Genomic DNA, 14,791 nt, shown 5'->3' with positions numbered 1-14,791 from the left:
TTTACTTTCAATGAATATTTAAATTTTGTGTTCAGACAGCGATTTTTTTTTTAATATATTCGACTGCAAAGTTGTGAAATATGTAATTTATTTATTGCCCGATATAAGTCCGATATAAATTCGAAGCTTAAAAAAATACATTAGCCGAGTTTGAGCCTATAGACATGAGGCTCAATGGTATTTGAGCTTGAGCCTATAAAAACGAGGTCCGATGATATATGAGTTTGTACCGACCCAAAACTCAGCTCATATGGTTCGATTGCCAGCCCTAATTATAGATAATCAGGCACTTGATTCCTAAAAATCTCTTGTGTTTTGTCAATAAACCACTACTATAACACTAAAAAGGAACTAATCCCCTTAAAAGTATAAAATTATTAATTGCATATTAACCCAAAAGTCAAATTCATCTTTCAATCGTACTATTTAAACTTTTCTTTTGCCCACCCGTAACACCCCGTTATAATAAATGCACATTCAAGATCAACTGTTAAGATTTGAAGTTTATATTTTCTCCAAATAATGAAATCATTATCATTGTACGTTTATTATTACTAGACTTCAAATGCCACAATGCATCACATAAAATTTTCATCTTCACAAAGAAAAATGAAAAAAAAAAATGTTCATATATTTTCAGACGAATGGGAATGGGAATCGCAATCGTTTTCTTACCTGACCATACGTTACAGATGATGTTCTCAACCAACATAACAGCTCCAAGATAGTAGTATGTGTGCCTTGTGGCGATATGCCACGAGAAAATAAATCTCTGAATAGGAGTGCCGGCAAATAAAAAATTGAGTCATCTAATAGTTGAGCGAGATGAACCACTCCTTGAAAAAGAATTTTCCAGCTTCAAGATTGACTCGAATTTGTGGAGATATTTAAGTGCTTTTGTCTGCAGAAGATGCAGCAATCAAAGAAAGTTAGAATTTGCAAATAAAAACTGAAACAATCGAAAACAACAGACGCATTTCCTCCAATTTAAAGTAAGAATGTAATGAGTATAATTTTCTTTTGTGTGTGTGTGTGTGTGTGAGAGAGAGAGAGAGAGAGAGAGAGAGAGAGAGAGAGAGAGAGAGAGAGATTTTATTACCTTCCAGCGTCTTTTAGCAACAATATGCTTGAGCATTTCATCCAACTTGAGAATTATTTCCTTGAAAGTAGGTCTCTTCGAGGGCTTCTGATCCCAACACTCCTCTATCAACCTATTAAGAAGCAATTACGCCTGGTTAAGATCGTAGTGCATAAGAAATGAAAAAAATATTACAAGTTTGTCGGCCTAAGAGGATTTAATCGACTTGATCGTTTAATTGAGGGATGTTCAAGGATATGTAGGGACAACTCAAGAGAGGATGGGAATGTGGAATCCAAGTAGGAGTTTGGATCTCTTTTGAGATACAATGTAGAATGAAATAAATAACATGTTAAGTAATGGTTCTGAATCAACAAAACCCGATATTGGAATATGACCATTTTGCCCTACACTTGAAAAAAGTAAAGGTCAAATCATCAATCTATTGGATAGCCATTGTGCTCCTAAGTGCCTCGACAACGTCTACATATTTGAAAGAGATGTATTTGTAATGTTTGAAAGTTGAAAGAGTCAAGAGCATATAGGTAAATAATCAAATATTGCCCTTAATTTTTCAAAATACGAGTATTCAAGACGACAATTTTTCCCTGAATTACATGGAGTGCTTAGATATTTGAATTGGCGTCTCAAAAATAAAAATCAATAGTGTTGTTATGATTCAAATGAAAGAGGTCTAATCATATAAATATTCAAATAGACTTGCCCTGCCTCCACTGGCAGCTACAATAGTTTTTGAAATTACTTGCACACCCCTTCAAGCTTACAAATGTTACAAGGGTATTTCAGTTCAAATAAAGTCATCAAATTTATTCAAGGGGTAAAATAAGTTCAATAAAAAAAATAAAAAATAAAAATAAAAATAAAAATAAAATAATAAAAAATAAATTAAAGAAAAAATTGGGATGATGTCATCAGTTTCCGTTCAAATTCTTACAGACAATCTAACAAGGGGTGTCGTGATAATTTTTTTATGTAAGTGTGTACCAAATGGTAATTAGTGCATCTAAGAATGCAATTTGAAAGTAGGCAACTACAGTATGACACATCGTACCAGTTGCGTTAAAACATCTGGTTCCACTAGACAAGTTAACTTTCAAATTTTGGTAGGGAATAGCAAAGAATATATGTTGTCCGAATATAAAACAGAATACTACTAAAGCAAATTAGAAATATAGCATCAACATCAAATAATCAAATAATAGATTAAAAAAGAAACAAAATAACTAAATGTAAATGCAAAAATAAAAATGTGTTCACTCACTCTTCGCAAATTAAAATATAAAATGATCCGAGTACTCAACAATTGAAAACCATGCGGATAATAGTAACTTGCATATTTGAATCACCAACCAGCCAGCATTTTACATAAGCCTTTCAAAGAAAATTCCGTAAACAAATTCTAACATGACAAAAAAAAATCATTATTATATTAGTTGATAAGTTTAACGGCCCCCCAGGTGAAAGGAACTCGTGGTTAACAATTTCTCATGTTTTTTTCTTGCCCGTATCATGTCCAAGGGGAAAAGAAGAGGAAACGCCACTACACTTGCTAAATTCTTTGGACATCGATGGAAGAAACAAGCAACCATTAATTACATAAGAGGCTAAAGTTTTCTTTTCATGAATCATGTGATATGCTCATGAAAATAAATCGTGCTGCATGACATTTGTTGGTTGGCAGATTCATTAACAAGCTTTGACAAAACATATATTTATCATAAACTATGGAGCAAAAGTAGATTCTTTATTCAAAATGGAAAATTGGAACTTAGTAAACGAGGCTTACTGTCTTAATCCGTAGGCATAATGCTTAACTGGAGCTTCAAAAGGAGGGCGCTCATTGTCAACATATGCTTTAGCAACTTCGATTTCCTTCCTTTTTGCAAATGGTGGGCAACCTTCGATCATCTGTGGTAAAATAGAAAATTCAAATAGAAATCAAATTAAAACTGATATAGAGAGAGGCATTGTTATGCAAGAAAGTAACTGCAATCTGGAAGATCCTCCATAAATTGGTAACAGACAGAGGGAATCGGTGATTGGAGAAGAAACTACACTATTTTTATATGGAGAAATTTTGGTGATAATTATTGTTTTAACTGTTTCCTTTACCAGATACCACCAACTTCTTCTATTTCATTCGTAGCAAGAGATAAGGAAGAAAGGTTATTCAGAAGCATTTACCTCCTGCAATATCAATGCAAATGAAAACACGTCCACCTTGGTATCATATTCCTCATTTCTAAAAACTTCTGGAGCTACGTACCGCCCTGAGTTTGAGATATAAGTCATTTTCCACACGTTCAATAAACTGTCGCACATGATTGCTTTTAAGAGAATAGTCACACACACACACACACATCTTCAGTGTCACGTGAATTTTAAAAAGTCTTAAGAATTAACAGGATATAAAACCACAACCCAAGAAGCAATAACAATTGCATGCCTTAGCAACATTATTTCAGTTATGTATTCAATAAGATGAAACTTCTCTTCGTAGAAATAATAAAATATGGAAGCCTACACGGCATCATCAAACTTGTAAAACCAAACTTGTATGATAGAGAAGTCGAAATATCCTGTGTTGCTCTTCAATAAAAGTGCATGAATAAATATGTAGACAAGATACAGATCCCAAATCAACTAGATACTTACAAGAAGTTTGTTGGGAAGACACAGGCTTATCTTCTTTAATTGTTTTAGCAACTATAATCAGCTTGCTTAGCCCAAAATCTGCAACTTTGAGATGACCAGAATCATCCCTCAGGATGTTTCTGTCATCAATCGCAATTCTATCAGAAGTCAGAAAAATTCGCAGATATTCTGACAGACCATCTTTTAGCAATTAGTGAAAGATAAAGTTACATAACTATGAAACAATGAAATTGACGTGGAAAAAACAAAAAACAAAAAAAAAAAGAGTACATACGAAGGTTCAAGATCTCGATGAATTATAGCTTCCGGCTTATGCTCATGCAAGTAGTTCAATCCTCTGCAGTAAGCAAAAACACTTTGCAGTTATCAAGCCACAAAGACTCTATGGTTCTTAAACATATCACAAAAGTTAGAAAATACGGGTGTAACTCATCACCAACTGCTGGATACTTCTTATTCTTAAATAATAAATAACTAAATAAATAAAAAATAAAAAAGAATTAGCTGCTGTATAGTCTTTTCCTTCACCTAAAATATTTTATTTTATTTTTTATAGAATTTAAAGTTGTCCCCGTCATCAATTTGTTGGGTTACAATTTATATTTGTGGTATTAGAACCCTCACTCCTAGCTAGCTTTTGGAGAGGAGTTTTACCCATACCAATTTTGAAACAAGTTTGAAATTGCAGCTGATACTCTAGGTATAATGTAAATATGCTTAAAAATTCCTCCAAACAGAAGAAAAAAAAATATTGATACATAAACTAAGATGAAATTTTCTTTTACGGAAAAATTGAATGCATAAAGAACATTTGTGACAGCGTAAGATGCCATTGCTTTCAACAGTTGGTGATCCACCACCTGCTAATTAAAAAAATACTGCCAAATTTACAGCAGAAAATCCTACCTTGCAATATCAAGGGCAAACTTGATAGCCGTTACCAGCTTTAAAGAACCGCGCTTTTTCAAGTATGCCCCGAAATCTCCCTGTGTAGAGAATCACATAACGACATTTTAAAGCTTAATACCCTCAAAAGAGTTCAATTTGTATCAAGGTTTAAATATCAGATTATTTTTTTTGATGGGAAAAGACAAAGATTGCTTTATGGATTTTCTTAATTCGACTAGATGAAAAATAACTATAAACTATGGAAAAAATCATAACAAGAAGGATACAATATCTGACAATACAAGTTTAATTTAAAACTTAGATACCTTTGGTAGAAATTCAGTAACAATCATCATTGGTGTACTTTGTGTCACAGCACCAAGAAATTGGACAACATTTGGGTGCCGCATCTTCTGAAGTAGAGAAAGCTCATCCCTGAACGCGTTTCTGAAAATTGTGAAATAGAAGAATCAGTGATCACAAGTACAGGTATGAAAGAGAAACAAGATGAAGAATCAATAACCAAATAAAAAATAAAAAATTATCTGCCACATGTAAAACAACCCACACTTTCTCTTCGTCGATGAAAAATTCCTCACCAAATTTCTTAACAGCAACTTGAATACCGCGCCATGAGGCAACGCAAAATGTTCCCTGTCGCACATTATGCAGACAAGAATAAAACTAGTTAGAAACATCTTTGCAATTTTTGCATGTTTTTTTAATTTATAATGAAGATGTTATATTACCTTTGTTATTTCCACACTGTTAGTAAAATCTAGCTCCTTTGGGTCAATTTCATACTCGGGAACTTCACGTGCATCTTGGACATGCATGGGAGCCATCTAACAAGAAACATAAGAAACCATCTAATAATGCTGCATGCTTAAATTATTCAATAGCACAGACACAATTGCAAATTTAAAGAAAAAAAAAACAGAATCTAAAAAATGAAAATAATAAATAAATAAATGAAAATAAATAAAGAAAAAGAAAAGGAAAAGGAAGAGGAGAAGTAGCATCAGGACACAATTTGGAGTTTCATGAAAAGCCTGTAACACACTTACCGGAGGTTTTGCGCCATGTGCCTCCAAAAGCTTAATCACATCATTGTTTTTGTAGTAAATTGCGTCTGCGAGAGGCTATTCAATTAAACTCTGTCATTACCGTGGCTATTAATTGCTCAATAAGAAATTGACTAGTCAAAGCATTTGACATATTTCATGAGATACATGTCTTAAACTTCTCATCACTTGACTTCCTAAATTTCTCCAATAAAAGGAGCTCTTCATTTAAACTCCCGCTAAATTTCATGTATAATAGAATACGAAGCAGGTCACTTATCTTTGCATAGTATTTCAATTGTTGACAATTATCATTGACAGGACACAGTAAATAAATAAAACAAATGACAGAGAGTTCATCTAAAGGGGGTTGTTACTAAAACTTTTCAGCACTCACGTGGAAAACAGCACCACGAAATTAAAGCCATATTCGAAATTCTGAAGAAGAAGAAATATAATTATGTGCAACAGAAGCATTATTTATGACGATAATTGCTGATGATGAACAAATGATATCCCACAGCATTAAGCCTATGTTCACTTCATTTCTCGTATTAAAAGTGTTAAGCCCGAAACATAGTTAAACTGCAATAAAATCACCAATTGAAACCCAATTCTATTTCATTTCCATTAAACTGCAAATATCTAAAGATCAAACACAATATTCACCAATGGCTGCATAATGCATACACTCACTCGAATTACAGAGGGGGAAAGCAACCATACCGTACTGCCCCATCGGTCCTCGACATCAACCTGGGCGCCGTGGCGTAGGAGCAAGTCAATTGCATCCGTGCGTCCCTGGCACGCCGCCACATGTAAGGCGGTGCGGCCGTCAATGTCTTTAAAATTGACGGTGGTGCCGGAATCCAGCAGCTCCTCAATCCCATCCAAATCGCCTCCGTTGGCCATGTACATTAACCGTACGCCGGAATTGATGGCGTCATCCAGACCTGCCGAGGCGTCAGAGGCAAGAGAGACGCTGCTTTCAGGTGCGCCGGAGGACTGTCTGCCCAGCGTGAAACGCCGCTGCAGCTTTGAATCCATGGAAATTAACGATTTGGACAATGTGGAGAGAGAGAATATAGGGAGATGAGAGAGAGAGAGAGGGTTTGATTGTTTGAAGGGAAAGGAGAATTAAAGGAGTGGGGGAGTTGTGTGGCCGGGGCCTAGGAGCTTGTAACAGAAGCCAGTTCAGAGCTTTTGAAACACGACTGGTCGACTATTATTTAAATATTCGCAAAATCGTGAAATACCAATCGATCGACTCCCTCCTACTTCTCTGAATACATATTTCCTACCTCTTTTATCCTTGATAAATATAAACTTTGTTGAACACTTAGTCACTTACACCTCTCTATAAAAGTATAAATAATACACTTGGAGTACTTTTGGTTTGCATTACTAGGCATGATGGGATATGTTGTACCTCATAGTACAATATTTGGTACACATGTTTTGCCATCCGTGATATTCGGTCTCACTGATTGGCTTGACAACTTATCCCGTTAATTATCCCACCATTACATCTATGTGAATTTTCGAAAATACACTTACATACAAAAATGACAAATATATTACATATTAATACTCAACTCACTATTGGGATGTGATAAATATCGTTCGAGCTTTAATAATACCGTTACGACTTCAAACGTGATTTTGATCATTTTTAATTCCAAATTTTGCAAAACCCGAAAAATAGAATTTGTAGTATTCTGAGTTAGTTTTCTAATCCAACTTGAATCACCAAAATTGGATGTCGGACTAGAAAGATATACATGAATCAATGGATACTGCCCACAACTTTAATTTATTAAGGTATCTAAAATTCAAAATGTGGCTCATTCATGCATAATTTTGTCACAAGGCATCCAATCTAGTGGATTTAAGTTGGGTTGGAAAGCTAACACAAATGACTACAATTTTCGTGTTTCAAATTTTGCCAAAATCAAAATAGAAATATGTCAAAATCAGGTTCGAAGTCAAAACGACATTAGTAAAATTGAAACGACATTCAACATTTCAGCCATTAAATTGTATTATGATAATAGCTATTCGATTATTATACATATTATCGCATCAAACTTACGATTAATTACACAAAAAATGCATGAACACCTAAACGGAAAAAAAAAATACCCAGATTAGTTCAAATAATTCTGCAAACACAAATTTGTGCAAATATACCCTCATGTATATCATATTGAATTACTACAAAAATATCGAGGAAAAATGAAGATCGTTCAAAATTAATGTTAGGTAATGACCAAATTAATTATACATAATAACCAAATTAACAGTTACACGTGTGATAACAAGTTTGAAAGACCACACATATTAAATATGGAGATACAATGCAGTTTAAAGTCCAAACAATAAGGCTTCACTTGTATATGCAGGTAGACATGGATTCGTACCCGTTTTGCGCAAGTCAAGAACCGGCGACCTGGGTTGGCAGGGGTCCAAGAAGTTTGTAAGGTGAGTTGTAAACCGCAATCACAAAATCGTTGTTGCTGGCCATTTGAATAGAATCCATCATCCCGTTGATGCTCGAACTCCTACGCGAAATATTGCTATCGGCGATCATACGGGAAAACAATTGTAAAACGGGATACAATAGTCGGAATTTTTTCTTCAATTATCGGAGGAAAAACTTAGGATTTAGGAGTGAAAGGGGCTGAAAAATGAAAGAGGCGTATGGCTGGTAAATATTGTATTTCAAGGGCATTACAGTCATTTTGCAAATAATTCCACATTAAACTGGTTTATCAGCTATACAAAACACGGTGTTGTTCATTATGGGACTATTAGTTTCAGCCCAATACAACCAACCAAAAGACATACCTAGCATTGTGAATCAACAATTTAATCTCAATACTACATATCCCATACATACCTATCTATCCAACCCACCCAACCAAAAGGGCCCTTGGAGACTAACGAAATCCTATTGAATTAACCAACTATTAAATAAATTAATAATTATTAATTCAAATATTAACTAATTAGGGCTTTGTTTTATAGGGCTATTAGTGAAAACCCCCTCTAATATTTTTTTTAATAAGGATATATCTAAGTCAAGGCATGTTTGGTAAAATTAAGCACTAAACACTAAATGCTGAATATATGGCGGAATCGTTAAGAGCAGTGTCTGAATACTGAAGGTTGAATGTTTAAGCTTGTTTGATAAACGTTATTGTATCTGAATAATGTAATTTTACTATATAAATCCTCATAATTATTGAACATATAATTATTTACTAGAATTGTAAATTATTAAATAAAAAAAATATCAAAAATTAAAAAATAACTTTGTACCTTTTAATTATATATTATATTAATTTACACACAAATAAAAGTTGTACATCTGGATCCTATAATTTCGAAAACTATAAACAAAAAAATTTCAACATAATTTAAAATATTTAACGAAAATTGCAAAAGAAAAAAGAAGTAACCAAATTAAATTCCACAATACCGATTGTGGGATATATATATATGTGTGTGTGTTGTGTATGAAATTATATTTCATTATAATAATAATTTAAAGAAAAACTAGATTTACATTAATTATTTTGTTAAATGGGCCCTTTGAAACATCTGACACCCATTTCTTAGTTCGGCATAATATATTGTGAAGAAAATAAAAAGAAAGGATATATTTGTCTCAAATAGATTCAGAGCAATCTCTTACCGAATAAGTGATTATTTTTAGCTGAATCAATAAGAAGTAAATGGTTTTGTTCAGACATTCTTACCAAATTAACAAGCTTAATGAGACAGTGCTGACCGAATAAGCATACATGCCCATTCAGATGCCATTAAGAGGCTATCAAACAGGCCCTCACTCTTTCTCTATTAGTGATCAGTCCAACTTTTATGTATTCTTAAATTTACCCTTCTCTATTATTTGGTGCATATGCCTTTTTTATTTCTTTGGTTCCATTTTCATTTTCTTTTTGTTATTTAAGAAAATAGTTTTTTAAATATTTTTTTAATAGCTAAAAAAAATATTATTTTCAGCATTTTTTTAGTTTCGTTTCTCCAAAATCAACTATAATATTTTCGAGATCAACTACAATTTTTTCTGAAAATCAACTAAAAGATTCGTTTTTTATTCATATAATTTATTTTGTGAAAGAATTAACGTGGACAACAAACATCCCCCTCCTCCCTCCCCAAAAACAAAATTCAAAAATCCAAAACCATAGCCAAAATTCTCATTGTGTCTTTCTTATGTAGAACCTTCCCATCGTTTGTTGTTAGCTTTTCGTTTGCAGTTTGGTTTAACTTCGCTTGTTGTTTGAAGAATTGTGTTTGGTGTTGAGATTCGACCCTGTGGTTTACAATTTGCAATTTATATCTTAAGTTACATGTTACAAACAATTTGCTTAATGTTTTTCTTGTTTGCAATGTGTTCCATAAAAAAAATTTATGTTAATGCTTTTAATGATGCTTATTTTTTTTTCAGTTTGTTGTTTGCATTTGGCGAAGTCATAGGTAGTTTATTGTTTGCAATTCAAAAGTGCAAGTTCTGCTGATTTTTTTTCTTAGTGTGAAGCTTGTATTTGGCGAAGTCATAGGTAGTTTTTTGTTTGCAATTCAATAGTGCAAATTCGGAAGAAAAAAATTTTAGTTTGTTGTTTTCACTTGGCGAAATCATAGGTATTTTTTTGTTTGCAATTCAATAATACAAATTATAATTTTCAGTTTGGTATTTGCAGTTCACGGAGTCATAGGCGTCAGTTTGCTATTTGCTGTTCACATGGTCATAGGCGGTGGCGCGACGGCGGTGGCGTTTTTAGAGTATGAGTTTGTACAATAAATAGTATATTTTTTTACGAATTAATTTATTTTCTTAGTTAATATTTGGAAGAGGGATGTTTGAGATTTTTTTTTGATAGAGTGGGTTTGATTTGATTTGACTAAGGGTATTATTAATTTATTAAAACATGGAGATTTTGACTTTGATCTATACACATAAATTATAATATAGATGGACCTCTAACAAATTGCCCTTTTTTTAAACCCATCTCATTATTTACTATTCAATTTAAAATATTAAAAATCCGAAATAATAGACTCTACAAGAATCGCTCTCCGACGCAGACGATTTTCTAACATGGGCAAGCGATGATAAAGTCACTCGCTGCCTCTGATGGAACACCGTCACCATCACAGAAGAAGCCCTAAACCTACATCCAACAAGTCACTATACTGCACCCGTGATGCCGCTTGATTTGCCTCGACGGCCGTTCGGTCGGATACATCTCCGTCCGGCAACGATTGGCACTAGGCCAACATGGGTTACGCCGTCGGAAGTGATCACTGGGGTTTGGGCATCGCTACCGCAGCTATGAGATTAACAATCCCTAGTGTTTTCGAGAAGTTTTTATTTATAGTAAGCGTGGAGGGTTTGGTGGAGGAGGAGAATAATGGGTCACATAGGGTGCTTGAAAAAGTTGGTCATAAAAATAATATCATAAATTATTGCACAAATAATAATATTACAATATAAATTAATTTAAAATCATAAAAATAATATGTCATTCAGCATTATTATCATCATCATCACCATCATAATCTTCAACATCATCGGTCGCCACCGGTAGCATCACTAATGTATTTACAATAAATATGTTAATAAGTCGGTAATCATGTGCAATTAGTTAAAATCGTCATTTTATATGTTAATTAATAAAATGATGTTAATTACACCAATTTCTATTTTCACTTTTATCTTTGGTATGAAAAATAGGATTTGGTGGAAAAATAGGAAAATGGTGGATGGGTGAGAGATGAAAATTGCTTCACCATAAAAAAAATGTGGAAATAGAATTTGGGTATATGGGATGTGGGGCGCTAAAAAAAACTCCATAATTTTAGGTGTAATTGTGACATATAAATTTTGGGTGTGAAGCTAAAGACACCTAAATTAGATAAAAAAATGCCGATATATTGTGAGAGATGCTCTAAGTAGTCTTATAACATAGCCTTACAATACACCCATTTAAAGGGATTCGATCGTCCGGCCTCTGATTTATCCGAGTATGGACAAGGCTCCAATACTAATTAGGCTAATCCTTGCTAATTTTAAATATTAACTTTAGTGAGAAAAGCAATAAAAAAAATTGAATGAGAAATCATAGTGGCAGTCACATCTTGCACCTTATTTTGTAACATTGAAAACCTATGGCTAAAATTTGAATTTTGGATGATGTGTTTCAATTTTTATGTATAAGATCTAATTAATTAATCCTACCACTTTGATGGGCCCAAATTAAGTTATCCTATACATTGTGATGATGTTGGTATATTAAATAACAAGATTAAATTGATGTGCCATTTTAGTGAGGTTCGTTTTTCAACGACCTCACTATTTTTCTTTTAATGAATCTTTTTAAAGTTTTTTTCATGAGATGACACTTTACCCTGTCAAGAAAATTATTTTCTTTTGATTTAGAAATGTTGATATGAGTACTTAACAAATACATTATGGTAGAGGAAGAAAAATCATAAATAACATGCAATGTTGATTAAGTTAGTGGAGTAAAAGAGAGCGTGATATCTAAGCATCTAATTTCGACTCTCTCTATCAATATTTTCTAGGCCAATTTCGCAGAATAAAATTTGTATCCAGTATAGTTCAAATTTCTTGTGATTTATGAATTATTGCATGAAAATAAAATTTAATCAAAGCGCATGTATTTCATATTGTATGTTAGTTAGTTAGCCTCGTAGTATGAAGTTGGTTCATCGACTATTTATGAGACAGTTGTTCTTCATGCTTGTTCGGGAAATTATTTGTTGGACCTTTGAGGGTCAAATAAAATAATTGAGTTTCATTAGATTATTTAATTTTATTTTGGTTAACCATATCTTAGCAATCAAACGATGCCTTAGGTTATAATAGAGATTACAAATATCTTATCTTGATTAATCTCATGCATAACGACCAAATTGAACAAAAACTAAAGTATTTTTTCATAAAAAATAATCATAAAAACAAAGTCACAATTATTTAATTGGGTTGATCCAATTTTCCCTTTTTTCCAAATTTATCCTCTCATTATTCACTACACATTACCCACTATTTTGATGCCATTTTCATTTTTTATATATAATTCTAATTCTTGTTTTTATTTATTTAAGATAAATAAAATATTTTAAGAAAATAGTTTTATAAAGGCATTTTTCTAATAAATTTATATTTTATTTATTTATTTTTAATTCTCAATTTTACTGTTCATAGTGGAAATTTCAAAAAATCAATTATTATATTTCCGAAATCAACTAGAATTTCGTGTTTTTAAATTTAATATTTTTTATTTCATTATATGTCTTTTTTATTTATTTTAATTTTCAGTTGTTTTTTCAAAATTATTGAAATCGACTATTTATTTATTTTTTTCATCTTTTTCCCTAGAACCAACTATAAGAAAATTGTAAAACAACTACCAAAAAAATAGTTTATTTCAATAGCAGGTTTACCAAAAAAAATCAACTACAAATTAACCAAATCAACTATAAAAAAAAAAAATCAAAATCAACTATAAAATTGTTGAAAACAACTACAAAATTATTGAAAATAACTACAACAGTGTCGAAATCAACTTTATATTATCAAATGAACTACAAACAAAATACCCATATTCCAGTAAAACTACTATAAAATTGAGCAAATACAAACTACAAAAACACCATCTTCTACATTTCACCTTCATTCCCGACTCTTCAACATGACACAATTTTTTGAATAATTGAATCGAGACGAAAATGTTAGAACAATTAATGTTAATAATCAATCAATTGCAAAAATAAATGAAAATAGGCCTAAGCAAGGAATACATTGTCAAAAAAAAAATGAATTAAAGTTCCAATATACAGTGATCCATTGCCAAGCACATGAAAGTGCAGCCACAAGCAACACACACTCACATTTGTATAAGCAGAGAGATATATATTATGGACAACATAATAAGAAGTTGCCATAAGTCTAATGTGTCTTCTACACCTTTTTTTAAGCAAACGAAATGAACCGGGCCGCGGTTGCAGAGGCGGCTCCACGACTCTAACCAATTCCTTATCAACTACCATCACCGCCATCTCACAAACGATTGGATGACAAAAGGGCATTTCTGTTCAATTTTGGGGACATGGCGGACAGTGGCGAATGCAGGATTTTTGCCAAGGGTGTTCGGAATTAAATATAGTAAAAAAGGTAAAAGTTTACGGGGGTTCGGGGGCAGCGCCCCCGAATTTTTTTTTTAATACTATACACATTAAATAATAAAAATATGTAATATTTTCAAATTTAAAGGGATTATTTTACAAATTTTGGGCTAATTTAGGAAATATTTAGACATAAAATTGGTGAAAATATTTAAGGAGTGGTAAGCATATTAAAGTTGCAAGTGACAAAATGTGTATTTCATTAGCAGATTTTGACTTTTTAAAATATAAAAGAATACCCACATAATTGTAAATTTAGAAAATAATTGTAATAATGCACACATATATATATATATATATATATATATATATATATATATATATATATATATATATAAAGGAATGGAAATTAAAGTTGCAAATAGCAAAATAAAAAACTTTGAGAATTTTTTTTTTAATACTATACACATTAAATAATAAAAATATGTAATATTTTCAAATTTAAAGGGATTATTTTACAAATTTTGGGCTAATTTAGGAAATATTTAGACATAAAATTGGTGAAAATATTTAAGGAGTGGTAAGCATATTAAAGTTGCAAGTGACAAAATGTGTATTTCATTAGCAGATTTTGACTTTTTAAAATATAAAAGAATACCCACATAATTGTAAATTTAGAAAATAATTGTAATAATGCACACACATATATATATATATATATATATATATATATATATATATATATATATATATATATATATATATATATATAAAAGGAATGGAAATTAAAGTTGCAAATAGCAAAATAAAAAACTTTGAAAATACAAAATAGAGGGCCTTTTCAAAGTCTCGAACTCTGCACCTCTTTGAATTTGTAGGTAGAACTTTACCAGTTCAGCTACAACACCTA

At 32.0% G+C, this 14,791-nt stretch overlaps 1 protein-coding gene across 1 annotated transcript; it reads right to left on the bottom strand.

The window, feature by feature from the left end:
• Positions 1 to 483: 483 nt before the first annotated feature.
• Positions 484 to 6,963, bottom strand: LOC105964328 (serine/threonine-protein kinase 12). The gene is made up of 12 exons (XM_012988852.2): positions 6,433 to 6,963; positions 5,710 to 5,784; positions 5,392 to 5,487; positions 5,211 to 5,296; positions 4,969 to 5,089; positions 4,661 to 4,740; positions 4,029 to 4,091; positions 3,755 to 3,873; positions 3,284 to 3,369; positions 2,886 to 3,007; positions 1,100 to 1,211; positions 484 to 901 (listed from the first exon to the last, which is right to left on the bottom strand). The coding sequence occupies exons 1-12, from the start codon at positions 6,751 to 6,753 to the stop codon at positions 806 to 808; spliced, it is 1,377 nt and encodes a 458-aa protein (XP_012844306.2). The 5' UTR covers positions 6,754 to 6,963; the 3' UTR covers positions 484 to 805.
• Positions 6,964 to 14,791: the final 7,828 nt, after the last annotated feature.

Source organism: Erythranthe guttata, chromosome 13 (assembly GCF_056151865.1).
Source record: "Erythranthe guttata isolate IM_541 chromosome 13, IM_541, whole genome shotgun sequence".
Lineage (NCBI taxonomy): Eukaryota > Viridiplantae > Streptophyta > Magnoliopsida > Lamiales > Phrymaceae > Erythranthe > Erythranthe guttata.
The sequence above is the reverse complement of the archived record's forward strand: the minus strand, read 5'-3'. Positions and strand labels throughout refer to the sequence as shown.

Excerpts from the sequence above, each read along its gene's own strand:
- LOC105964328 (XM_012988852.2), bottom strand. The coding sequence starts at position 6,753 with ATGGATTCAAAGCTGCAGCGGCGTTTCACGCTGGGCAGACAGTCCTCC. Across the intron at positions 5,090-5,210 it reads TTCATCGACGAAGAGAAAGT|AAACGCGTTCAGGGATGAGC; the intron begins GTGGGTTGTTTT and ends CACAATTTTCAG. Across the intron at positions 3,008-3,283 it reads TTGCATTGATATTGCAGGAG|ATGATCGAAGGTTGCCCACC; the intron begins GTAAATGCTTCT and ends ATTTTACCACAG.